This window comes from Arvicola amphibius, chromosome 12, assembly GCF_903992535.2.
Source record: "Arvicola amphibius chromosome 12, mArvAmp1.2, whole genome shotgun sequence".
Lineage (NCBI taxonomy): Eukaryota > Metazoa > Chordata > Mammalia > Rodentia > Cricetidae > Arvicola > Arvicola amphibius.
Window position 1 is genome coordinate 18,860,292 of NC_052058.2, and position 27,897 is coordinate 18,888,188.

Consider the following 27,897-nt stretch of genomic DNA (forward strand, 5'->3'; position numbering starts at 1 on the left):
CTGGGCTGAGCAAGCAGTCAGCAGAGTCTCCCTGTGGCCATTGCAGTAGTTCTTGCTTTGCGCTCCTGCCCCGACTTCCTTCAACAACGAACTACAGGCTGTTAAGATACAATGAATCCTTCCATCCACAAGTTGATTTTTTAAAAAGTGTTTTGTCAAGGTAGTAGAAAGCCTTCCTAAGACAATATGATATTGCCTTTCTACCTTTATTCATTTATTTTCTTTCTATTTTCATGTGTATGTTGTGCTTGTATGCGTGCTTGCATGTTTGCTCTATATATGTGTGTATGAACATGTGGAATCTCTTGATCAAATTCACACATGAATGTGAGATTGAGATAGGAGGGAATGTACCTTACAGTTTTATTTGCTTTTGTATTATGATCATTTATTATATATAGTTTTTTTCTAAATCATTATTGTTAGTGATATTGCTATTTTTTTATATCTGTATGGGCATAACAACCCAAAATTTTAATGTTGGTCTTTTTGCTAAAATAATAGGGACCCTTCTAGAATGAAAAGTGGCTAGGGTGGGGCAGAGATGACTGCTGGGGAATGAAGACAGTGAGCTGCACCCCTAGTTCTTGTGTGATCTAAGTCTGGGGGGCAGATTCCTGTTTTCATTGACTTTTTTCTTCAATTGGTAGATGGATAAAAGCTCTTGCATTACTTAAAGCCTTTGGATTTTGGTTTTGAGACTTCTATTTTTCCTCTCTCTCTCTCTCTCTCTCCTCTCTCTCTCTCTCTCTCTCTCTCTCTCTCTCTCTAAGCTTAGTTTAATGTTCTGCACAGAAGACCAGAATAACCAATGTGTAAGTGTCTAGGGCAGAAACCAAAACATTTTCGACAAATGATGGTCTCATGTATCCCTGTCTGATCTTGAACTCACTGTGCAGCCAAGGATGATCTTGAATTTCTGATTCCACTTCCCAAATGCAAGAATTGCATGTGTGTACCACCACGCCCAGCTTATATGGTGCTAGATATCAAACCTAGGGCTTCGTGCATGCTTAAGGCGAGTACTCTACCAACCCAGCGGCATCCCAAGTACAGAATCATGACTCATTTTGCAGCCTTTCAAGTACAGTGAGCATAGCTCGATTACAGCAACTTCTGGAAGGCAAGAGATATTGCGTTTTACGTGGACTGCCAAGGCATTCTTCCTCCAGTCACATTTTGGGCTATGCAGACAATAAGGAAAGAATCTACGGACTGGGGAAGATGGTCCCCTCCTTACTCTCAGCTAAAACATTAGCCACCCCAGTGGATGTTTGTATTTTATCATCACTGCAATCCTCTTCAAGACTTGTTTTCTGATTCTAGCTTCCAGAGGAGAGCAACAAAGGCAATGTTGGTCCTTGAGGTCTAGCTGACTGTGACTGGGTGAGGGCCACACAGCCAAGATAAATGATGTTGGCTTCTTTTTAAATTTGAAGAAGGCATTAGTATTCCTAGGTGGTAATGGATTCACAGAAAAATAAATTATCCTATCTCAAACCTCCCTGAACAGCCCTGAGCAGATTGCACCATTAACCTTAAAATAATGACTTTGTAAGTCATTTTGGCGAGGAATGGAAAAAGAAACTTGAGCATCTTTGAATGCTTGATGGGCCATATGGGACAGAATCTGCTGGGGAGCCTTCTTGAGGCGTCAAGAATTATTGTTTAGATAGGGTGTGAGCAATGTTAGCAGTGGTAGAGAGATGTGTATCCGCTCAATCTTTCTGACACCCATTTCAGTGGATCCCCTATGATGCTGATGTATGAATGTAATGGGTGGGATGCTGGGCCTGGAAAGCTGTGTTTCTTGCCATTTGCTTGGACTTGAGCAAAGTTGGTTACAAGCATCACAGGAAAGCTGACGGAAAAGCATTTTCCTCAACTGACTCACGAGAGGGGAGTTGAATGGGGCTGGAGATATAGCTCAGTTTGTAGATTACTTGACTAATATGCTTAAAGCCATAGACTCAATTTCCAGGATCACATAGACTGAGCAAGTGGGCACGATGGGTGTGGTGGTGTCTGCACTAGGGAAATGGAAGCAGGAGAATCAAGAGATTAATGTCAGGCTGGGCTACATGAAACCATAATGAGAGACAGAGAGAGAGAGAGACGCACACACAGAGAGACAGAGAAAGAAAAACAGAGATGTAGAGACAGAGATAGAAACAGAGAAAGAGAGGCACACAGAGAGAGGTAGAGAAATGGTCACCATTGGATTTCCCCCAAGAAGACTGTATGCAGAACAAGCATGGAAGCGGGATTCAAACCTGGATCATCTTGATAGTCCCGTTGCGCTCCAAGGCGAGGACGAGGTGCTGGTGCTTCACCTGGGCCTTGAGGAAAAACAGGCGCAGCAGCCCATGTTCCTCCTCTGCCCAGTCTTTCCCTTCCGGCAGCATTTTCATCTCCTGCCCACTGCCAAAGTCCCAGATCTTAGCTGTTCCTGAGGGCATGGAGGAAAGACTTTGTGCATAAGATGGTGTGCAGACAACCTGGCTCTTAACTCAAGGGACACTGATCCTGTTGAAGTGCATCCTGTATTTATTTCTTAGTAAGACTGACAGCTGAGTCTCCCCAGTCTTGCCTTGCATGGTTTGTCACAGGCTGATCAAAGACACTTCTTGTTCTGCTCACTGCAGAACAGGATGGAGTCTTGAAAGCAATGGATGTCTGCTTTGGTTTGGATAAGTGTTGCCTAAAGGTTTGAGTGTTGAAGGTTTGGATTCCATCTTGGCACTATTAATGGAACCTTCATAAGGTGGGAATGAGGTTCCAAGCTCATATATGGAGTCCCTTAATCTTTATGCCTGAAAACTGTGTCCACTCATTCCATCAGCTGGCTTGTGAGGAAGCATTTATTTGACAAATCTACCTGAGAATAAATACATTCTGGGTAGTGAATGCTCCCATACACTGTCTAATCTAGAGCAAGCAGATACTTTGTAGGCATTCAGAAGAAGATGAGGTAGGAAGATAGGGCAGTGTGTAGTTTTCTACTTAAGTTCCTGCTTCTCCTCTAAGCCCAACGTCTCCCCTCCATGACTCAGTCTTCAGCACTAACACTGTTGGACATGCACTGATTTGACTGTTTGCCCCTCTGCCAGGCTGCCCCCGTAATTTATTTGCTCATTACCAACACCAGACATTAATTATACCCAGGATGCCCTGCAGTGACAAGAACTACCTAGTATACCTTGCACAGTGGCAAGAACTACGTAAGGGCAGGATAGTCAGCCCTGCCCCCTTGCTGCTTACTACATTCGGTGAGATAGCCTGGGCAGTGCTGGAGAGCTCGCTCTGGTGTTGAGGATGAAGGAGAGCTGGATGGCTGACCAACCAAGCAACCACCCAGACCCAGAATCAGGGCTATAAGTTGGCCCATCCAATCATCCACGCCATTTATGATCTGTGGGAGCACAGAGGGGGATTGTCCTGCAGACCCAAAGTTATAGGATCTCCATGACATAAAACAACAGGTTATCCAAAAGGAGCCCCAGTGAGGGTCCATTATTGATGGTGCAGCAAAAAACCAGAGACCTCAAATCAGACCAGTGACTCAATGCAATGAACACTTGTAATTAACAATATGCGAACTGAAAGTACTAGTAACTTTTATACGGATGTGGCGAGTGCCTGTGGCATGGTGAGGTTGCTTTCCTCTGCATCGCTCCTCAGGGAAGAACACTGTCCTTGTGCATTATATGCCAATGCATTCCCTCACCTTGATGCTGCACTCATGATTGCATTCCTGCTGTGTTATCTGCTGTTCACATTTTCAAATATCTGACTTGCACATCGGGTGCCCACTCATTCCATCAACTGGTTTGTGAGGAAGTATTTACTTATCAAGTATGCCCCAGAATAAATAGATTCTGCACAGTGCACACAGCTGGTCACTCTGTCTACTCTAAAGCAAGTGGATCTTTTGTGGATGCTCAGAACAAGATGGAGTGTAAAGATGAGGCAGTGTGCAGCTCTCTAGTTCCTACAAGTGCTCCACAAAGGAAAAAAATATGAAACACAATCACACCCAAGCCCTAGAGTCCCTCAAGTTTGATGTGCCTTACTAGAGCCTAGGCATAGAAGTGTATCCAGTATAGAACTCTATTTTTTTAAGTTATCTTACAGAGTAGTGGGTTTCATCATGGTGTTTCCATACACATGGATCATTATGTGAAAGGCTTTTGCACATAGTTGCAGCAGCTACGTGAACAGAATGTAAGTTATGATTTTGTTTATTACATCCATATCCAGACATTAGTGGCTGTGAAATAGACTCTTGATTTTCACCCAGGCCATGCCCCATTTCTCTGGAATGTCTGTATCAGCCTAATTCACATTGATCCTTAAACCCCCTAAACTTAGGAATTCCCGCCCAAATTCTCAGGATACCCTGAGATGTCATATTCTGAACACTAGGCTCACCATTATATGCTCCTGTGGCAAAAATAAATCCACTTTCATCAATAGCTGCACAGGTTAGTTCAATATTGAAGCCGTGAGGGTCTAGAATCTGGTATATTTGGAGGCCCGTCTCAAGTTCCCATACCTATAGAAGAATAAAACATCAGCAAAACCCAGTTATTCCACATATCTGCCCTTCATTTCTGAGCAAAGTTTTTTGCCATTGTCAAAGTTTTCAAATTAGTACTCTTCACACCTTCCCCAGCACCCTGCCCGGAGTGCTGGCTCGCTCAAAGGCAAGCTGTGAAAGTTGACTTCTGTTACTAAGGACTGTGCTATCCCTGAGAATGTCTACTGGGCATCAGGTCGCTGAGGCAGTGTAGAATACTCACATGGAGACTTTAGACCACTGAGGGCATGCTTTTGAAAGGGATACCAGACCTTATCCCCTCCCCTTCCTCTCTCTCTCTCTCTGAATACTATGAGGTGAGGGTCTTGTTCTTTCTCACATCCTACCACAATGCATTGCCTCATAGAATGCCCCAAAGTAACTAGGCTAATTAATCTACCATGCGCTGAAACCCCCCCCCCCCCCCCGCCCCAGAACCATGCAACACAGCAAATATTCCCTTCTTTAAAGTTGATTTTCTCAGGTATTTTGTCATGGTAATGGAAAAATTACCTTATCCCTATAAGGATGAAACAAAGGTGGCAATGGGATGGAAATACAATAATTAACAGTGCTCAATTAAGTCTTCAGTGACACTATGGCTTGCGGGATAAGTGTGGTGAGCAGTATAATATGTGGGCAATTCCTAAAGAAAGCTCTCTGGTCATTTCAGGCAATTCCCTGGCTAGATATGAGACACGGTGACAGAGAAAGGGGTGGCAGTAAGAGTGAGACAGGCCATCTGGGAAACAGGCTGGCAGCATTGGTAAAAGTCCAGAAACACCATGGCTCATAGATCCCTCTCATGGGAAACACGTAGAAGACAAACCCATAGAGCTAGGACCTGCATTGCTCCTACATTGTGGCTGCGCCAAGCTCAGGTGTAAATTTTCTCATCAGTGAGCAATTGAAGCAGCTGTCAGCACTGGAGCTGGTGGCGTGGGGCAGCACCTCCAGAGGGCCAGAGGTGGAGAGGTGTTTCTCTCCCAGGGAACGGAAGGGGAGTTAGGGCTGCCAGGTGAAAGACGAGAGGGAGCTGATGAAATAACTCAGCTGTGTGAGAGCCGCTGTCTGGGAAGCAGTAGAGACCTGATTCATACAAAGTATGTCTGGCCCAGAGGCCACATTTTCAGCTCTGAGTGTTGTGTGTAGACAAGGTCCTTAGAGGAGAGAGAAGAATGTGGGTCCCTGTATAAATGGGTCTCGAGGGCACCCATCTGCAAATCTGAACTATAATCTCTGTCCATCTAATAGGGCAGAAAAACTCCCTTAGATACTTTTCTCCACTGCCTTTTGGCAAGGATAGGACACCATGCTTAGGAGCACATTATCATTATATGAATGCAGGGCGGGGTTTATTTTAGTCTATCTGTGTCCTATGATAATTAACTGAGTTTAGGGGATTCAGGCTTGAGAAAATATCCAGCAGCTGACGACAGAAGGTTAGCATATAAGGAATTTGATGGGTTCCCAGAGGGATGCTGTCTACCAGGCCTCTGCTTACTGCATTCATGAAATAACAGGATGGAAACACCCCTGGTGTCTCTGGCAGATGATTTCAGCGGTTGTAACGACAAGCATAGCCAACATGACTAAGAACTATGCCACTCAACACAGCAGTGGGCGTGGCCAGAGGTACAGAGTCCAAGGCCACGGCTGCTCACAGCAGACAGACCTAGGCTCACGTCCCACCTTTATGAGAACAATAGAATCTGAGGCGGGTCATTTATCTCTGAGCCCTGTCTTCCCCATCTTTAGAACAGAAGCCTCCATCTGTCTGCAAAGATCTTTCATGAGATTTAAATAAGATCATAGACTTAGACGTCTTGGTATATAACCTGCACCTGGAAGAATTACGGCGCATGCCTACTCAGTGTCTCTCCCTTCCTTCTTAGCAGAGAACCTCCAGTGAAATCTAAGTATGGGCTATTCTTTCTCCTTAACGTATGCTCTTTAAAGTTTCTATTTGACTCAAGGGTTGAAGATGCTTGTAACCGAGCCTGTGACTTGACTTTGACCCATGAGACCCACACGATAGAAGGAGAGAATTGACGCCCACAGGTTGTCCTCTGATCTCCACACACACATACACGCTTTCCAAAGAAATTAATATATAAATATAATGTGGTTAAATTTTCTGTTTTTAACCAAACATGTGGCTTGAACTGGCTTAAAACACTTCTTTATCATGTATTCCTGATAGCTTCAAGAACTTCAATATATTGTCTCAGTCTATTTCCACTATATATAAAACCCCATGTTTTACCTATCGGAAGACAGCATTTCACCAGCTCTGCCTTTTTCTGCCTAGGAGGTCCTTACACACTCACCTTGATTACAGACTCTGAGCAGATAGTGAGCACTTGATGGAAGTATTTGTTGTAAAGCATGACATTGATTTCTCGTTCATGAGTGTGAGGAACCTGCTTTGTGTCCTGTATCATCCTGGTCAGTGGATACATGTCTATAACGCTCGATCCTGGAAAGGAAGGAACGAAGGAAGGACATCACAATGCGGGGTGTGGTTTATGGTGCATCCTTGTATTCCACGCTTTGGAGACTGAAATGGTAAGATCATGGGTCCCAGGCCAACCTTGGATGCATAGTGACATTGCATCTTAAAAGTGAAATAAAGTAAAGAATGAAAAATTTCCAAAACCATCTCATGCCTAAATTGTCATTATCAGAAATATGGAATTTCACAAAGGATATGACCCAACCAGCTAGGTTTGGAGCCGGCCGGTCAGTGAGATTAGAGTATAAAAGATCAGTGCCTTAGCATTTAATAGGTGAGACTACTGTTGCCTCCTCCAGGGCATCTCTGGCAAACACAGCAAAGAACACAGCAGCCAGGGGAAAGCGTTCATTGGAGATAATTGGAGATTGTCTTTCAAACACAGGTTATTCTGAACCCCATTTTTCTAGTCTGCTCCCTGTTCCTGACTGTTTGCCTCTCCAATGTGTACACGTTAGTGATGCTGTCCACCAGCCGTCTGCTGAATCGAGGCTTGCTCTGGTGATTGAAATTAGAGAGTTCTTCAAGCCAACATGATAACACGTGCTGTGAACATAGTCTGATTAAATATAATGAATGAGAGTGATTGCAGGCCAGTGATTGCAACATCAATAGTAAAATTAATTTCCAAATCACCATGTAGTTAGCATGGCCAGGGCACTGACTGGGAAGCAGTATTCTTGCATTTTCCTATGGGTATGACTTAAATCTCAAAATCAGGATCTTGTGTGCTTTAGTCTATGCAATGTCTAGAAATACCGGTAAAAATTATCAAACCATTCTGTAGTTCATTTTTACTTATTTGGTTTTTTTTTTTTTTTTTTTTTTTTTTTTTTTTGTCAAGTCAGGGTTTCTCTGTGTAGCCCTGGTTGTCCTGGAACTTACTCTGTAGGTCAGGCTGGCCTCGAACTCAAAGATCCGCCTGCCTCTGCTTCTTAGAGACATGTGCCATCACTGCACAGTATATTCTGGAGTTCAAACAAAAGCAGAAGTTCTGGCAATAGGAAGCTTCTTCCTACTTTATTGATGTGGCTATCAATTTGTCACCAAGGACGCGGCGGTGACTTTCTCACATCATTCCAAAGGAACTCTCCAAGTCTTAGCAGCAGTTACCAAGGTGTTTAGATTTTGTTATGCAGCCTGTTCATATGTACAGGACTGAGATGGCTCATCAGGTAATGTTACTCAATTCAAATACCCCTGCCAGGAAACATGATAGATGGGAGGCCGTCGGGCTCTCAAAGACACACTTGGAGCATCTCTTATAACCTTAAACACGATACCAACAGTTCACTTGGCTGGGTCTGCCTGTGAAGAGCTGATGCTTTTCCCGCCCTTTTGGCTAGTTATCACACAGCAAAGGAAATAATGCTGGGGAAAGGAATGAATGCGGATGCAGGAGTCAGAAGTTCTGAGATTGAGTCTTGGCTATGAGCTGTCTGAGGTTTGGCTTGTGTATTTGGGAAACTTCAGTAAAGGATTCCAGCCTCAAAGGGTGACTGCACAGAGGAAACAAAGAATAAAAAGGCAACACATAGCTGTGGTCATCATCACCGGCGTATTGATGACGGCACTGAGAGTCACAAGTGTTCACCAAGCATGGAGTGCAGAGTTGCTGCCCACATGGCTCAGAAAACTACTCTACCTGATGTCACGGGAATCTAAGCACAAATTTATGCACTTGATGTAATCCCGATGTCAGCTGAGAGCTGTGCTTTTTAATTATTGATTGATTTTATGTGCATTTGCGCTTTGCCTACATGTATGTCTGTGTGCAGATGTGACAGTTGCACTTTTAATGATCAGGCAATACACAGAGCTCAGTATTTTGCAAAAAGGAGCACCACCAAAAAGTATATAAAAGTGGAAAGAATTCTTGGCTTTTCTATTCTCCATCTTCTTTGTCTTGGTATTTTAGCCTTTCTTTACGCTGATGATAATTGGGATGAAAATGCTGAGCCCAACAACCGAGCAGGCAAGGTTTGTGTGAAGAGGTGACATCTGTGAAGAGTCATCAATGCGTTCATTTCAGATGAGGACACATAGAGGAGAAGCATTCACAGCCGAAACTAAGTTCTCTTTTACAGGGTGGAAAATTATTTATTGAGCATGAAGTGATGGTTCTCTTCTAACCCAGGACAAATAAACAACACCAAATTAAAAATAATTATGTTCCCCAACAGAGACAGCACCAATCACTTCCCTGCCTTAATTAATCCCTCAGGAACTCAGAGCAGGTGGTCAGTGGTAATATGCTTAGGAAAGGCAATTCTGGCTTAGTGTTCCAGAGGTAGAGCTGCTATTAATATAGCCAGTTTTCTTCTAAAGGCTGAAGGCTGTGCAGGTGAACAGTAGCCAAGCTAAATGCCTAACAAAGTTCTTGAAAACCCTTCAAACAATTTGGCAACCAATGCATTGTATTTAGGACCCATCTTCCTGGATTCTGGCCTCCCTCTCTCTACTGTTCTTTATCTGGAAGCAAAGGCAGTTGAGAAGGTCTGTGTCCACCCTACAGCGTGACCAGCTCCTTACCAGAACTGTTTTATCTCATAAAACAAGTTCATGCTGGCACGTACCAGGGTCACCACCCTCTGAAAGTACCAATTTACTGCATTCGAGAGGCAGACCGGAGCCCAGATATTTCAACAGTGGTCTCAGTTCTTTCTGCTTCACCTAGGCCATGTACCCCTAGGCTAATCATCCTAGAGAACTGACCTGGTATTTTCATAAAAGGGAGGTTGTATAGTTCATCAACTCACATAGGATAAGAAACTGAAATAAGTATTTATATTATCACTAACCGTGGTTAGTCATTTCCTTTTCTTTGTGTGCGTTTTCATAGAAAGTGCTGAAAAGCTATCGTTTAAAAAATGTAACAGATAGGAGATTAATTTGTCATGTGTCAAGTACACATACCTGTAATGAGCATGCCATGGTTGGCGTCATACACCATGGAGTAAATCTGCATGTCTCCTGGCCCTCCTTGGCTATCGTGGAAGACTTGCAATACTGATAGGGTCTGGATATCCCACACCCGGAAGACCTGGGGAACAAGCAGAATTCACCAATTTACACGCCATTGTTCTCACATGGGGCAGTCAAGTCTTTAAATGAAGTAATGCTTTTATAAACTTGCACTGAAATGCCGTTTACATTGTGAGCGCATAGGTGCTCTGTTTCAGCTTGGCTCTTGGTTTCAACGTTGCTTATCCACATGGAATACCCAGTTGAAAGCGTTGCTTAAGGCTTTACCTTTCGTCACTGGGTTCCCCTGTACTATTCACAATGCCCAGGAAACAGAACTAATCTAGGCATCTGTTAAGAGATGAATGGATAAAGAAAATCTGCTACATAGACATAATAGAATTTTGTACAGCCATCAAGAAAAATGAAGTTATGACAATCACAAGAAAATAGATGCAACTGGAAATCACATGAAGTGAAATAAGCCAGACTCGGAAAGAAAAAAAAAAAAAAACTACTTCATATCTTCTCTTCTATGGAAACTGAGCTTTAAATTTAGAGTGTGTATCTATATGTGTGTACGCAAGTCATAAAATGAGAAAGGAAATCATGGGGGAGCAGGAAGAAATGCTCATGGAATTTGGAGTTAGAGAAAGTAACGGAAGGGAAGGCTGTCTGGAGATAAGGGACCAGCTATGGGGACAGAAAGGCAGAAGAAAATGAGAAGAAAACACAGTGGCACGGATGCATAGAGAGGCCGTTTCTTAGGTATCTGTAATACGGTGGTGCTGTTGAGAGAAAGGAGCAGCGATACCGAATCGGTCCTCTGGGTGCTTGTTGTTTTCTGACAACAGCTCCAAGAAGGGACGGGCAGTATTTGAGGGAAGGTGTTGGTGTCAAAGCTTGGGAGAGCCTACCTAGAGCCAGTCAGCCCGGGGGAGACTTAGGAAGAAAACAAGGACAAACTGTTTCAGAAAGAGGCTGAGATGGTATAAGGCACAAGCATAGAAGATTCTCACTTTCACTTCTTGGGGTGACAGAATGGGATATTTACAAGTCATAATTAAATCTTGCCTATTGACACGTAAACATAAATTACAAAATAATTTCAGAGTCATAGCAATAAGAGTTAAAATGCTGTTTTCTTTTTCAAACAAATTGGGAGTGCGAGAATTAAATAAAAGGATTATTTTCGCCTTGGGAAAAAGACTGAATTATGAAGCTGATTAACTTTGAAAAAAGGGTTGGGGGAAAGCTAAAGTTGCTAGCCACAAAACACCACAGAGAAGGGTAAAGGAAAGGTTTTGCCTAAAGCCTTCTGTAAGGAACAATGAATAAGTAAAGATAAAGGGAAGCGTGTTTAGATTCATCAATGGCTTCTGGTTTTTCTTCTGGCAAGCTTCATGTCAGTTGCTGTTAGCCAAAGGCTTTAATATCTCCCCCCTGCCCCTTTGATGAGTGTTTGTCATAGAATTAGCAGAGTAGAATATCTGTGTTTTAGGAGTTGGTATCAGATGTATAGGGAGGAGGTGGCAGTGGATCTCAGAGGAAATGGGAGAAATTTGAGATGAATATAATCAAAACACATTGTACATGTCCTAACCACGCACATTCACGTAGAAGCAACACTAAATGGACTCAGCAGGGTTTTTACATTCATATGCAAACATACATAGCAAAATAAAGGAGAGGGAATGAGGATCAATGGGAAGAGTTGTGGGGGAGAAGGAGGGGCTAAAGCCATGGAAATGTGGTGCTCATCTATGGGATTCGCAGAAAAAAAATTATAATTGCTATCACAACTAACCATATTAATTGAACTAGTCTTTAAACTTTTTAATAGATTGTATTTAATCAAACAAATACATTTTTCGAATATATTGCAAATAATCCAAGACTCTCATTTCTAACATTTATAACTTATATTTTTCTTTTGGAATTACGTACATACATGCATGTGTGTATGTGTGTGTGCATGCATGTGCTAGGTAGGCCTCCCTGTAGTTGGCTTTAAGAACAAGCAGCTTCATTTTGGTTCTACGATTTTCTTCTTGTTACCTTTGCGGAGGAAAGGCTGATGACATGTTGTTCTTTCTCATTGCTTACTATCTCTGTGATGCTGAACATGTGCCCTACAAGCTTCCCAACTGGCTTCGTGCTGATATTGGGGTGCCACAACCGGAGGACCTTATCATCTCCTAGAAAGAATGACAGTGACACAGACCTCGTATTCTCAAGTGCTCAGAAGTTAAAAGGTGTCCTTATTTTATTTCTGTTACCATGAAAAAAAAAAACTTAACCAAAAGTAACTTAAGGGAGAAAGGGTTTATTTTATCTCACGATTTCAGGTTACAGTCCATCAGAGCAGGAGTATAAAGGCAGCAGGAATTTAAAACAAGTACCCACAGCACCCCACCATCAACCTCCAAGAGCAGAGAGAAATGAATGCATGCCTGCTCAATTGCTCATCTAGCTGTCTCTACTCCTCTACCTTAGGAATGATATCACCCACTTTCAGGTTGGGTTTTCCCACATCAATGACTGCAACCAAGATAATCCTCATCGGCAAGCCCACAGGCCAATGGGAATTAGGCACCCCCCACTGAGACCTTCTTTCCTGGTGATTCTAGGCTGTGGCAAGTTGACATTTAAAATCCACCATCACCTAGAGCATCTCTCATTCATTGAGATCCTGGTCTCCTTTCTAAGGAACCACAGCCCACAGCTCCCCAGAGGCATTCCTTCTGCGGCTGACTTGAAGACATTAGCCTTGTTTTGGATCTGTCTGTGATCAACGTATTTTCACATACAAATGTGAATTCCCATAAATAGTTCATGACTACTTTCCTTGATTCAATACTTCCTACTCTGTCACACATTAATACATTATTTATACTCTATTTACTTCCAAAACATATTCCAGGCAGCTGGTCTTTTGTTTCTACAGTCTAAATTATGCAGACATTATAATAATAAAAGAAATCAAGGGAAGAGGCAAACTGCTCATAATCTTCAGCGTGAACAAATCATCTGCCTTTTATTTTCCCATTTTCCTTTTCCTGCAGAACCACAAGCACAAGACATTTAAATGTAATTACTATCATAGCACACATTTTGTCTTTTAATTGTTAAAATCATTTGAGTACACAGTAAAATAAGGAAATAGTATAGAAGAGTGACATTTTTGTATAAATAAATAAATAAATAAATAAATAAATAAATAAATAAATAAATGCCTTCTCCCAGCCTGCTACCTTATCCCCCAATTTCTACTTTTATGCAATACTGGAAATCATTGTTAACACTTTTTGCAGTTTATTTAGAAGTTGGTGTGTGTGTGTGTGTGTGTTTGTGTGTATGTGTGTACAGTATCAGAGAGAGAGAGAGAAAAAGAGAGAGAGGAGAGAGAGATATATCAATTGTCAAGTTCAGGTGTCTTCCGCAAGTGTGCTCCATCTTGGTTTTTGAGATGGTGATGGAGGATTCTTATTGACTAATAAACAAACTGCCTTGACTTTTTGATAGGGCAAGATTTAGATAGGTGGAGTAGACAAACAAGAAGAAGGAAGTGAGGTAGATGGCTCAGTCAGATGCCACGCCTCTCCTAAATTAGTCAGACTGCCGTGACTCTCCTTTGAGAGAGACGCGATGAAGCCAGCCGTTCAGACATGCTGAATCTTTCCCGGTAAGACACCACTCGTGGTGCTACACGGATTATTAGATATGGGTTAGTCAAGATGTGAGAAAGAGGCTGAAACTAATGGCCAGGCTGTGTTTAAATGAATATAGTTTGTGTGTTGTTATTTCGGGGTATAAGCTAGCCGGCGGCCAGGAGTGGTGCGGTGAGAACGCAGCCCACAGCTCCACACTACAAGACAGGCTCTCTGAGCGTGGAGAGCACTGACCAACACCGAAACTGCATGCATTTGTAGTGTGTGTTGAGACATTTCCACACTTGTATGTAACAGTAAGATCAGGATAATATCTTTTATCCCAGAAATGTTCTTCTTTGTGTTGGAAACTTTTTAAAATCCTGCCTACCAGATATGTTGAAATATTCAATTGATTGCTTCAACCATAGTTATCCCATTATGCTGCAGAAGGCTGGAAGGGATTCCTCCTTCCCAACAGTGTGTCTCTAACCATCCACCATCTCTTTGCATCCCACCCTCCTCGACACCCTGCCCAGGCTCTGGTAACTGCTACTCTACTCTCTTTTTTAAGATCAACTTTGTAGTTTTCACACAGAAAGAGAACCTGTAGTATTTGTCTTTCCGTGTTCGCCTTATTTTGTCAGCATGATGTCCTCAAGTTTGCCCATGTTGCTAGAAATGATGGAATACCATTCATTCACTTCCATAGTTAAATAACTTTCCATTGATAGTTAATAACTTCTTAACCACCATCCATGACATTTCCTTCTCAGATTCTGGATTCTCTTTTTGATCTTATTCAGCAGTGTAAGGAACAGTTATCTGCGTGTTCATGTTTGCTTCTTAGATCAGTTGCCAACAGTAAGTTTCCAAAAGTAGAAACATGATGTTAAATCATGTTTATGACTTTAAGACACACTGCCAACTTCCTTTCCAAAAGGCTTACGTCACACCCCAAGGCCACTCGCTTTATCAGTCTGACCATCATGCGGATGCCATGATTTAAAGTGTCAACCACTGTAATGCAAGGGTGCTGAGGAGCAAATTCAGGACCTCTTGCTTGTGCAGCAAGCGCTCTTACATGGAGCCATCCCCCCAACCTCTTATTCCCACTTTCTTATATATTATTCCAAACATGTATCTAAGTCCTTAAACTGAATAATTTAATACTTTAAATAATTTAATCCTGAGGAGTTAATTTCTTATAATATAAGGATGGTGGATCATACAATTTATTGACTATTATCTTGAAATTCTGTAACACTTTTATGATTCGGCTTCCAGGATGACATCTATTGAGTTATTTATGAAATAGAAAATCCAATATCTTAAAAAAAATCTATATTTTAAAAATCACTACACAATTTACTCATTTTAAAAACATAAGTAAAACAGAATTATGCATCTGTTCAAATAATAAAGGCTGCTTATAACAAAGAAATTCCAAAATATACATGACACAAGCAATGAACATATCTTTCTCTGCATGACCTCGTTAAATCTTGGCTCTTGTAGCCCATTCACTGACAGTTAGTACTTGACCATGCCTAACTGCAAGTAGTCTAGGGAAGGTGATCTAGTTGAGTTGCCCAGGAAGAGAATATCTGCATGTGAAGCAAAGCTAGCCAGCCTCTGCGTGTGTACACACGTGTGTGTGTGACCTTTAAGTGTATGCTTGTGTGTATTTATAGCGTGGGAGCCCACGTGCCTCTGGGTACTCGAGGAAGTCAGAAGGGAGCCTTTGGGAACCACGCTCTCCTTTTCTACCTTCTGCTAAGGTTCTCATAGCCCAGGGGCAGTTGTTTATAAACTCTACCTTTAACTTACCTGATGTGGGAGAGTCTTCTGTTTGAGTTGATTTCATTGGCTAATAAAGAAACTGCCTGGCCCATTTGATAGACCGCCCCTTAGGTGGGTGGAGTAGACAGAACAGGAAGAGGAAGTGAGGTAGAAGGATCAGTCAGATGCTACGCCTCTCCTAAGTTAGACAGACCGCCGTGCCTCTCCTCAGAGAGATGCCAGATGCGATGAAGCTCCAGCCCAAGATGGACGTATGCTAGAAACTTCCCGGTAAGACACCGCTCATGGTGTTACATATATTATTAGATATGGGTTAGTCAAGATGTGAGTAAGCAGCTGAAAATAATGGGCCAGGCAGTGTTTAAAAGAATACAATTTGTGTGTTGTTATTTTGGGGCATAAGCTAGTCAGGAGGCCTGGAACTGGGCCGCAGGAACGCAACCTGCAGCTCCTCACTACACTTACCTGTTCTGCTTAGTCGCTAGCATGCATTTGGCCACCCACAAGACTGACTTGCCTTGTATGCTAGAAACTTTTGTGAGTAGACATATATCTATGCTGAAGGAGCCAGTTAGGTAAGGGTACAGTTGGGTGACTTGGAAGCTCGATATTCACAGGTTAGCCAAAGGAGATAGATTTAGATGCTCCAATAATGCTGGTTATTTTGTTGAGCCCAAGGAAAAGGATTACAGTATTTCTCTTCCCTTTTCATTATCTCCCAATCCATTCTTCAAGGATATACTTCCACAATTAAAAAAAAAAAACCGAGTGCTGTGTCAATGTGCTATGCCAATCCATAGTCATTATATTATTCATTTGTAATAAATAACCTACTAGGCTCTTCTTTGAGCAAAATTCCCTTTCAGTTTACAGCGGTATCCTATCAGGTAACACACAGTAAGAGCTCAGCAAGTAGTTCCTTAGCTGTTCCCAGTGGTTGCTATGAGTAGCTGCACCTCAGAGGTTTACCTGTTAAATGCCAAGGGATAGGGATGGGGAGAACATGCATCTAACCCAAAATGGAACCTTTACTGATTGTTTCTCTAGTCCTTTTGTGAAGGTCAATTATATCATGTAGGGACTCAGATCTTGCAGTAGCATGAGAAGAAAGCTGAAAAACTCAGGTGACTCTTATTTGCTGGGGACCAAATTGGGCTCTCTCAAGATCCATGTTGAAGCCATAAGCATCAGTGTGGGGTACTTGGAGGAATAATTAGCTCTAAATAAGGTCACAATGATGGGGTCCTTATAAGAAAAGGAACCATGTAGCTTTCTTCTCATCTCATGACATGAGGAGGCCACCTACACCTCACGAAGCAGACCCTTCTTAAGAGGTGACCACATTGGTTGATGCTTGGATCTTGGACCTGAAGCCCCCAGAATTATAAGATAATGAAATTTTGTAACCTAAGCTATATAATGTATGGTATTTTGTTATGATAACTCAATCTTATTAATGCAGCAACACACTATTTGAAGGTAGATAACCAGGAAACTCTTGAATTTAAAAAAAAAACTTCCCACATGGAAATTTGATAGACATTAAGGATATAAAACTTCTAGATATTATTCTACCTGGATTTCTACTTAAAACTATAAAACTTTTATTTATTTGTTTTGTGTGCACATGTGTGTATGTGGGGTGGGAGTATTTATGTGCCACAGTACATGTGTTGAGGTCAGAGGACAACTTGTAAGAATTGGTTCTTGCCTTCTATTATGTGGGTTCCAGGGCTTGAACTCAGGTTAGGCAGACTTGAAGGAAAGTGCTTTTTCCAAATGAGCCATCTGACCCATAGTCTATGAGGAGGAGGAAGAAGAGGAAGAGGAGGAGGAGGAGGGGGCAGGAGGAGGAGGAGAAGGAGGAGGAGGAGGAGGAGGTAGTCATATGCTTTTGAACTGAATTCTGGATTCCTCTACACTGCTTCCCCTAGTCTCCACTCCTGGTCCCTGATAAAGTTAACAAACAGTTCTTTTTCCATGTTCTCTAGGCATCAGCCTTCTGCAGCACTAACCCTATAATTATAGCTGACTGTCTGTTGTTTACACAATGAGCCTTAGATCAGTCATTTGTGGTGATACTTGACAAATAACAGGTACACGCTTTATTGCTTGCTAAGTTACTACTGTAAGTGTTTTAATTTGAAATCTAGTATGCTTACTAGATTTTACTCGATATGTTTACTAGATATATTACTAGCTCTATAACCGAGTATCTTGTTCTACTAGTGCAATTAACTCATACTATAATTTTCTTGTGAGAATAAATGAGCTTATACATATCCAACTTAACAGATCCTTATTGTTCAATGGACGTTACCACCACAAGTATGATTATTCTAAGCCCCTGCTTTGCATAATACATTCTACAAAATGTTTAGGGAGGTTGGGAGAAGCTTCTACACACACATGTGAAGTATGGTCCCTGATTTGAAGTGTTTATAATCTAATACAGTCATAAGGCAAGCATGAAATATTTAGAGTGAAAGAATTTATAGGCAAGCTCAAATATGAACAATCAAATCATTCTGTTTAATATAATGTGTTGTTTATACCATTTATATTGTAAATTCTAGATCTAAGAAGTTGATTCACTGTTGTGTTTTATATTTAACTCATTCTCTCTCTCTCTCTCTCCTTTTTTCTGGGGCAGGATTTAAACAAAGCTACTCATCAAAGACACACTTTTCTTTCTTTCAGCAGACTCATCTCCGCTGTGCGTCACTCAGTCCCAGGGCCACTTTTGATTAAATAAGCCGGCTCAGATCACAGAGGGAAGGGTTGGGGAGTGCCCTGATGCTCAGGATCACAGCGGCCCAGAAGAGAGAAAAGAAGGCTGAGGACAAGGATGGTTGATTCAACCTCAGCTCCACCGGCTGACTAGCTGCTCAGCTTGTGGCTAATGGCTTTCTTTGTTTCCTCATGTGTAAAATGATGAACTTCAAGATTCAGTTCAGCTCTATTCTATGGTTGTGAGCTTTGGGAAGGCAAGGTTACTTTAGTGAGAGAAGAGAGCAAGCTTACATCTTTATAGCAAGGAGGAAACCTTCAGAGGTTCAGTCCCTTGCTTCAAAGCAATAATTCCAATAATTCAGTTATTTCTCCCTCTTTCCCTTTCATCAACAGGAGTCAAGAGGTGTGATATTACTAGGCATGTTCAGAAATATGTCCCTCTGGCCCACAAGTAATGATAACATTGACTGCAACATCCCTGAAGTGGGTGTACTACTGCCAGGTGAGCTGGGGCTCTCCATGGAAGTAAGTCTGGGGCTTGTGTATTTCTTGAAGAAGAGTACATCAGAGGACCCATCGCCTGAGTCACCAGCAGCACAGGCTGTACAAGGAGCAAGGCTCTTGGCTGAGTCACCAGTCAATAAGAGTATTGCCGCGGGGCAATGTTTTGTTACTGAATTGTCGGTAGTTCCTGAGAATTTGCACTTTTTACTAATAGAGTCTATTAACTACAACAGTTCCAACAATTATGCATGGCAAAAAGTATTAGTGGCTCACTGATCACACTGCAACACATTCGATTGTTTTCAGAACAGCCTCTTGACCAGGAGTTTGCCTGTGTGCACGGTGGAGAAGAGTCTTCCTTGTCTACCTCCAGAGCAGGCTCTACTGCTTCTGTAGAAGCCAGCAGAGTCCTTGTACAGTGTGTGATGCCACTAGAATCGGCAGACAGGCCACTGGAGGCCACAGGATACCGAGCTCTTGAGATGTACAATGCTTCGCTCATAGTCTTGCGCAATCCTCATCAGCATCATTTGTTGACTCAGCGTTGTAGAGGAGCTGTCTAGAATTGTCTCACTCCTGTTATTAAACTTTGAATTCTCAAGGGTTAGGATGATAGCCTGATGGATCGGTCCCTAGCTCCTCATCCTTAACAGCTGCAGAAAGGTATTTGCTGAATATAACATGGAAAGAATGTTTGCAGCGCTCAGAGACCTGGGCTTTGATGCTTGGAACATTCCAAATGAGGTGCTTAATTCTTGAAATAATAAATGATGACAATATTGGGTTAAGAAAATTGTGGTAGTCAGCAAATAATGCTCAGAAAATTTAAGGGTTTTGTTTTGTTGTTATTGTTGTTGGTGTTGGTTTTTGGAAGTTCTCAATCATAAGTTCTTTTTTGCTATTGTTTGGTTGTTTGCTTGCTTTGGTTTTCTCTGTGTAGCCCTGGCTGTCATGGAATTCGCTCTGTAGACCAAGCCTGCCTCTGCCTCCAGAGTGCTGGGATTAAAGGTGTTCACCACCCCCACCCGTAAAAGTACCCAGTCATGGTGGGTATTTGTTTGTTTGACATGTTGTTTGTTTGTTTCCCGAAGAACTCCTGTTTTGACCAAGCTCATCCAGTGTCCTGGTACACTCAACCCAGGCAGCTGTGCTGAACAGAACAGCTCTTGCCCTTCTGTAGTCAGCAGCGGCACACACAGTTTAGAGGCTCATGGCTGAGCCACTAATCACCGAGGGTATTGTTCCCAAGAGAGGATGTTTACAGTTATGGAGAATTTACATTTTCTAGTCTCCACATCTGTAGGAATTCATTAAGTCATGAATGCTGGAAAGCACTAACTAGCTGCTTGTCAGTCACGTTGCTTGACTTTTGCTAGTCCGTGAGAGCTCAACCCCATCACTTATAGTATTTCCGAGCTATAGTTGAGGGTTTTAGGCTATGAATAGCACTGAGGTTAATGGCATCGATACCCTTATCTACAACAGTAAAGTCATGTAAGTCCCAGTACTTTCCCAAAATATTTTCCCTAGAATTGACTTCAAAACTAAACTTAACTTAGAAAGATGTTTTGCTTTTTTTGTGTATGATCACAAAGAGATGGTTATGATGAATATGTCATTCATGCTTTAGAAGTCAGCTCCTTGGGCCACCTACTTGAAGACTGTTCATTCAAAGGGTTTGTGTTTGGTAGGATGCAAGGCTAATATTTTTATCTAATTGCAGACATGCCTTGATGAGGTAGAATCTATTGCAGTGTGATTTTTAGACTTTGCTATAGTTTGGATCTGGAATGTTTCTCTTGAGCCCAGTTTGCACTGCTACTGAGAACTGGTGAAAGCTTTGGGAGGTAGAGTCCAGTGGAAAGAAATGAGGTCATAAGGTATGCCTTTGAGAGAAATACTGGGTACATGGTCCTTCCTGTCTCTCTCTTCTTCCCAGCTGCCATAAGGTAACTAGGCACTTCTGCCATGTTTCCTGGCCATGATAGTCTGCCTCTTCACAGGCTCACAGGAATAGGGCCGAATCAGCAGGGATCGGAACTTCTGGAAGTATAAGCCAAAACAAACCTTCCTTCCTCTTAAACTGATTACTTCAGGTATTTGTTCTATCAATGGAATGCTGATTAACACACTGTGCTCAATGTTACATCTACCAGTCAATGTGATTGTATCTAGAGCCCTCTCCACTTTCCTCTGGCTTGTCATCTAGGCTTGGAAGTATACACATTTCTACCAAAAATGATAAGCCAAGACAGTCACCAACTCAAGAAGAGGCTATAGAGGTTAAGAAATCATGATGCAGTTTCCTTTCTAGAAAGTACCTGGGTCTAGCGTTTGTTCCTGTGCATGATATAGGCCTCGGCAGGGGTTCCTTTGATGGACAGTGTAATGAGACTATGGTTGAGAGAACCAGATTCCTGTGTGTTCTTAGGATCACCGCTAAGTGTCAGCAAACATGCTTCTGGTTCACACATCCTTCCTTTTCCTAAAACCTTTAGTTGAATTTTCCCAATGTTGGAGCCACAGATGCTTATAAGAAGCTTTGTTCTATACAAAGCTGTATATGTGTATGTATGTGTATATAACAGTATATACATATATCTTTGTCTATCTATCTATCATCTATCTATCTATCTATCTATCTATCTATCTATCTATCTATCTATCTTTGATAACAAACTGAGTTCCAGAGTTTACAAGGACATTCCCTCAGAATGTCTTTGAAAACTGTAACCATAGTATTATTTTAGGTCAGAGGGCTCTTGGAATGCTTACAGTTCAACTTCCTGATTTTGACAGGTTGGGAAAATATCTGGGAAAATTATCCCGGTTCCTGCTGGCCTGGCTATCACTAAACCTAGCTCTTCTAATTTCCATCGCACAGTTTAATTGGGTTTTCTGTCCAATAGACCACTCAGCAATTTTTTGAAAAATAATATATGAACTATAGGTTAATTTTTAAAAAGTATTAGGGAAGGCTAGACGTGGAATATAAATTTAAATATGAATGCACAGTGAACTTGACAAAGTGAACTTTACCTTTTCAGGGATTACCTAGCCCTGAAATAAGAATGCGTTAGTTAGGGTTTATGTCACTGTGAAGAAACACCATGAACATGGCAACTCTTATAAAGGAAAGCATTTAATTGGGGTTGGCTTCCAGTTCCGAGGTTTACTCCGTTATCATCATGGCAGAAAGCATGGCAGCATGCAGGCAGACATGGTGCTAGAGGAGGAACTGGGAGTTCTACATCCAGACTCACAGGCAGCTTGAGAGTGCCACTGGGCCTGGCTTGAGCATCTAAAACCTGAAAACATGCCCCAAGTGGCCACTTCCTGCAACAAAGCTGTACCTACGCCAACAAGGCCACACCGCCTAATAGTGCCACTTCCTGTGAACCTATGGGGGTCATTTGCATTCAAACCACCACAAAGTGTATAGATGTTTACACACAGTGGTAGAGGTGCCTCAAGACTTTCATCTCAACAAAGTCACTACCAAAGTGATTTTGCTTATGTATTGTAATGGATTGGGCTAATGCTTATTTTTAAATATATTTTACTTTATTTAAATTTTTTGAGTGTATATGTATGTGGGCACATGGAGGTCAGAGGACAACCTGTGGGAGCCTGTTCTCTTCTTCCATCATTTGGGTCCGGGATTGAACTCAGGTGGTCAGGTTTGGCACAGAGTTCCCGTATCCACTGAATCATCTCACTGACTCCCAGAACTAGCATTTATCAAGAACCTATTAGTTCTAGGAATGCATTCATTGTCTTAATCAATTCTAAATGTTACCATATGAAATGTACATCTTTTCTTATTGGTATTATTAGTAGCAAGTAGCTATTAAGTGCTACTTATTAAGTGCTACTTATTAAGAGGGGCACTTTGTCAAGTGGCCTTATTTGAATTACTTTTGGGACAGCGTCTATTCTAGCATAGGTTATCCTTAAACCCCTGCTCCTCAGGTCTATGACTCCTGAATGCTGGGATTATCGGTATGTATTACCACTCCTAGCCCTTGAACTATTATACATATTATAATTAATTCTATAAGCAAGTAGTACCACTAATTCCACTCAAAGGTGAGATTGAAACTTTAAAGGGGAAAGTAGCCTGCCCACCACATAGCCTGCTGGTGGATTTAGACCCAGCCTGATTCCACAGCTCAGACTCAAAGTCATCCCAGTGGAGCCAAGGGGCCTTCATCCCTAAGGACAATGATATCCTCCAACTTTCTGTGAAGTTTTCTGAATTTTCATCCTCCTCTTTGCTCTTGGCAAAGGGCTGTTCCCATCTTCTACCTTACTATCCACTGAAAGTTGGCATTTTCCAAGGTTCTGGTCCTGGCCTTTGCTGTCGTTGTTGTGTACGGGCTCCTGATCTTTCTGAACACAGCCACCACATTTTGGGGATTTGGACAGTTTTAAGCGATCTCTCCCAGACAATGTATAGATGTCATTCTGCTTACAGAAGCCCCAGGACTCCTTTCAAATTGGGGGACTCATAGTTTCATACAGAAAAAAAAAATGCATTCCAGAAGGGTTAAAACTGTAAAGGCAAATTGTGAAATAACATTCAAGCAGAGGAAAGTTAGTTTAATATATTCTTTGGTTAAGGAAGACCTTTTTTTAAAAATTTGGGATTATCCTATAATTATATCATTTATATCTTTATTTTCCTTCCCCACACTCTGATGGAGGAGGGTCATCTGTCTATGTGTTACTTTCATTGGTTAGTAAAGAAACTGCCTTGGCCCTTTAATAGGACAGAAAATTAGGTAGGCGGAGTAGACAGAACAAAACTGTGGAAGAAAGAAAGCAGAGTCAGGCAGACGCCTCAGGCAGTCTCCATGCCTCTCCTCTCCGAAACAGACGCAGGTTAAGATCTCTGCTGGTAAGCTACCACCTGGTGGTGCTACACACATTAATAGAAATGGGTTAAGCAAGATGTGAGAATTAGCCAATAAGAGGCTGAAACTAATGGGTGAGGCACTGTTTAAATAAATACAGCTTCCATATAATTATTTCGGGTAAAGCTAGCTGGGTGGTGGGAAGCAGCCCGCCGCTCCCATCACAACAACACCCTTTTACATACTTTCTTTTTCTTTTTCTCTCTTTCAAATTTATGGTATCTTTTTGTGTTAATTGTTGTTACATGCATATATGTCTATAAATATATATTCCTAAATATAACCTGTGCAGTCTAAGTAATGTTTCTCATATATATTCGGGGGAATGACCATTTGATATTGGGGAACCAGTTGCTGTGTTCTTCTCTAGAAAAGACAATTTCTCCCACTCTTAGCATTCCCTAGTTGCCTGTAGTTTGTTGGGCAGGATGGAGGCCTTGTGGGCTTTCTCCTATCCACTCCGGCATGTCTGTTATTGTCCTTCAGTTCATGTTTAGGCAGTCATGTTGGTGAGACTTTATGGGTGTAGCTTCTGGCATTACACAGCTCACAGCACACGTCCTGGTCCTCTGGCTCTTACAGTCTTTCCACCCCCGCTTCCTCAGTGTTCCCTGAGCTTAGGTGTAGGGATGTTTTATATCTACTGGGACTGGACTCCACGACTCTGCCTTTTGACTTTGTAGATTTCTGCAATGGACTCCACCTTTTGCAAAGAGAATTTCCTTAATAAGGGGTGAGGGCTCATCTTATCTGTGGGTATGAAGACAAATGTATAGGATGTAGTTTAGAGATGTTGTGTTAGAAAAATGGTGGTTGTAGGTGCTCCTCCGTGATCCGTGACCTCACTGGCCCTGAAGGAAGGCTTGTTAGTGTGCTGTCACACCCAGAAGCTGCAATATGTGGAATAGACAACATTCAAATTGTTCTAGAGTGTTATTGCTGGCTGTAAAACACAGAGAGCTCTGTGAGACCTGGAATTACCCGTGATGGAAACAGTCCTCTTACCTCCAGTGACAATCACGTTTGCCTTAATGCAGTAGCAGAACGTGTTGGCTCCTCTTGGCATGGCAAATTCTCTGACAGGCCTGGAAAACAAAATTAGAAGTGAAATGTTAATTGCAACTTAGAAATAAATTATGTTTAATGGCCTCATTCTAAAATGCTTATACATCTATTTGTCCAGAGTAACTGTGATAAGTAATGACAGACTACTCACCGAGCCGCACAATCTGTAGTTCCCTGTTTTAGCTTGGGTACTTCCCAAAGGCCCATGGGATAAAGACTTAGCCCTAAGTCACAGAGCATTGAGAGGTAATAGAACTTTCAAAAGGCAAGGCCTACTGCTTGGAGGTCGGGATGCCTAAATCCTCTTCTTTGTGCTATTTCATTACTACCATTAGGTGAGTGAACCGTTTCCTCCACAGTGTGCCTCCCACCCCCCACACACACTCCTGCCACCATGGTATGGAATAGCAAGTCCAAAAGTAACAGGGCCAAGCCCTCACGGACTGAAACTTCCAAAATTGCAAGCCACAATAGTCCATTTTTCTTTTACATTGATTGATCTCAGGTACTTGTAACAGCAATGGAAAACAGACTAAATATTTTAAAATGTCAAAATTATTCTTAGCTTGCTGCTGCTATGAATGCTGCTGGCCCACTGGATTTGGCCCTTGGGTCATTATTTTCTGATTCGTGCTTGAGATCTGGGAACATGAAGCCCGAAGCAGTACAGCTCTATGACGATATTCAATTTTTAACTTTTAAAGATGGTTTTTTTTTTATTTTAATACCTTAGTTCTTAGGTCAACAGGAGAAAGGAGTGGGAAGTCTATTGAGCACTCAGCGTTCCAGGCATCAAACCAAGTACTTCACAACAGTTAATCAAAATGATTTTACGTCTGTAAATGACTTCATTGCCATTTATGGAGGGGGGAACTAAGGCTAAGTTGTATCAATAGTCATAGGATGAGTGCCGGAACAAAAACCGGAACCATCCCATTCAATAGCGAGCTTACGGAACAATACGGAACAATGCTGTCATCTTTCCTCTGGAAGAATCTGCCTCTCAAGTGAGCAACTAAGAAAAGGTAACATTCAGAGGTTGCTCACTCACCTGTTGGAACTGCCAGGCTGTGCAGGAGTTAGAGGCTCGGTGTGCATGCTACACCAGGACAGCATGCTATGTGGTAATTAATTGCAGACCACCATCAGCTTCCTGGTACATAGCTCAGTTCCTGAAAGCTCTGCACAAAATTTTAAGCACTATGCTAATCATTTCTGGAATTAAAAATTTTTGAGAGTTTCCTTTCCTGCCCTTTTGGGAAATGTGCTGACTCCTATTTTTAACAGCTGACCAATTATGTATTTGTCTAGCTGCAGTTTCATCTGAAGCCTCATCATAGGAAATTGCAGAAATAGGAGCATGTTGCACTCGGAATGGAGGAACCCAACTGTGCACTTGCTGTGCTCTTGTGATGGCTCTCCCGTGGCCATGGCGGCCCAGGAAAACATGCTTACAAGCATCACTTGAGAAACCTCTTCGGTGTCTAGATTTAGAAAGAGGGGAGGGAGGGAGGGAGGGAGGGAGGGAGGGAGGGAGGGAGAGGAGCAAGCAGCTCAGAGATTTCTGGAGCACCTGATGGATCAAGGAGCCCTGTTTGCTGAGATTGTATGAATATTTTTATCTCCCTGCTTCCTGACTCTAGCTGTAATCAGCAGAGATTTAATCACCACCTATAAAATTCCAAGAGAGACAGTAAATGTTAGGAAGTTCAGGATCCATCTGGAAGACAAACTCCTGACTATTGTGAAATAGATGCTCTTTGCAGCAAACACCACAGTGCACCAGTTGCTTGGAGGGTTAAGGGATACTATCTGCTGCTGCCAAATAATCTAGTGAAAATGGTAATATATTTCTGCTAAGATTAATAGTATATATCTGAAAAGAGAAATAAGAAAAAGAGAAAAGATCGACTTCTTCCTTCCTATTTGAATCTTCTTGATCTCCTTTTGTTGTCTTATTGCTGTTGCCAAAGCTTGAAGAACTATGTTGAAGACATATGGAGAAAGTGGACAGCCTTGTCTTTGGATTTGATCCCAAGTATTTGGCTAAATACTTGTTGAATGACGGCTATGTTTCTGGATTACAGACTGCCCCACAGGATCACAGTGTGCCTCTGGGTGCCACCCCACTTGTTATAATAACCCTCAAAGAGGCCTGGGGTTAACAGCAGTGGTGATATTGTGGCTCCAAATATCTTTTATAAAATTGCTTTCTTTGGAAATGAAAGCTAGATGAGAGGAAGTACATCTTCCACAGGACCACAAGGGTCTGTTATGGTTCCATGTGTATAGGGAATGGAAGAAACCTCGAAAGAGTAAAAATCTGAATGCATGTGTATCTTGACATAGGTGTAGCCTGTCACGGATTCCAGAACCAATTGGCCCATGGGAAATGGGCAAAGCCATTGCTCATTGGTCCAGAATAAAAAGAAATGGCAAAGCTTCTCTTGCAAGTCCATGTATGAGTGTTTATGGATGACTGATCCATGTATACAAAGAGTAGCAAAGGCAGCTTCCTCCTCCTGGCTGTTTGCAACCTAAGACTCCTCATCTACAGAAACCTCCTCTACCAAAACTAGCTAACCCCTCTTCATGTGCTGTAAACTAAAAAATGTGCTAGGGATCCGAGTTGTGGTGGTTTTATTAGAGAACCCTACCTGGTCCCCACTTTATTGTACATGTGGCTGTTTGCTGCTCCTGTCTTCATTCCCTCATCATCCCTAGCCAGGGTTCCAGGACCCAAGTCCTGTGGGAAGAGGCACATATGTTTCACAATGCACAGCCGTGGTTGTTCTCCATGGCTATGGCCATGTTATGAATTTACAACATAGGATAAAATCAAATTGGATGCATAGTTGCACCCATTTCTTAATTAGTGTTTGAGAAATGTACTTCTGCAAAATGCCAGCATGCACTCATTAGCAATTAATTGTGTTACAGAAACTAAATAAAACTCTATAATTAATCACATCATATAAATGACATTTGTGGAAATTGATTCAGTGTCAGGGAATAAAATTATTTTTAATGCAGTGAAGCTTTTAAATTAAATCTCTCAGTGTGATAATATTATAGACAAAAATAAACATTTTTAGCTTCTAAGTAAAAAATACAAAATGTGGGTCTTTCATGAAGTCTACAATTATTTTTCTTTTTTTTACAGAAAAT

General features: G+C 41.9%; 1 protein-coding gene across 1 annotated transcript in view; it reads right to left on the bottom strand.

The window, feature by feature from the left end:
* Wdr64 (WD repeat domain 64) overlaps positions 1-27,897 on the bottom strand; it is a 100,181-nt gene that overhangs the window by 38,127 nt on the left and 34,157 nt on the right. The window contains exons 9-14 of the mRNA XM_038349514.1: positions 24,670-24,749; positions 12,117-12,256; positions 10,011-10,137; positions 6,910-7,058; positions 4,432-4,555; positions 2,274-2,449 (exon numbers count right to left, since the gene is read on the bottom strand). Of these exons, the coding sequence (XP_038205442.1) occupies positions 2,274-2,449; positions 4,432-4,555; positions 6,910-7,058; positions 10,011-10,137; positions 12,117-12,256; positions 24,670-24,749 (796 nt within the window). The remainder of the gene's footprint in view (positions 1-2,273; positions 2,450-4,431; positions 4,556-6,909; positions 7,059-10,010; positions 10,138-12,116; positions 12,257-24,669; positions 24,750-27,897) is intronic.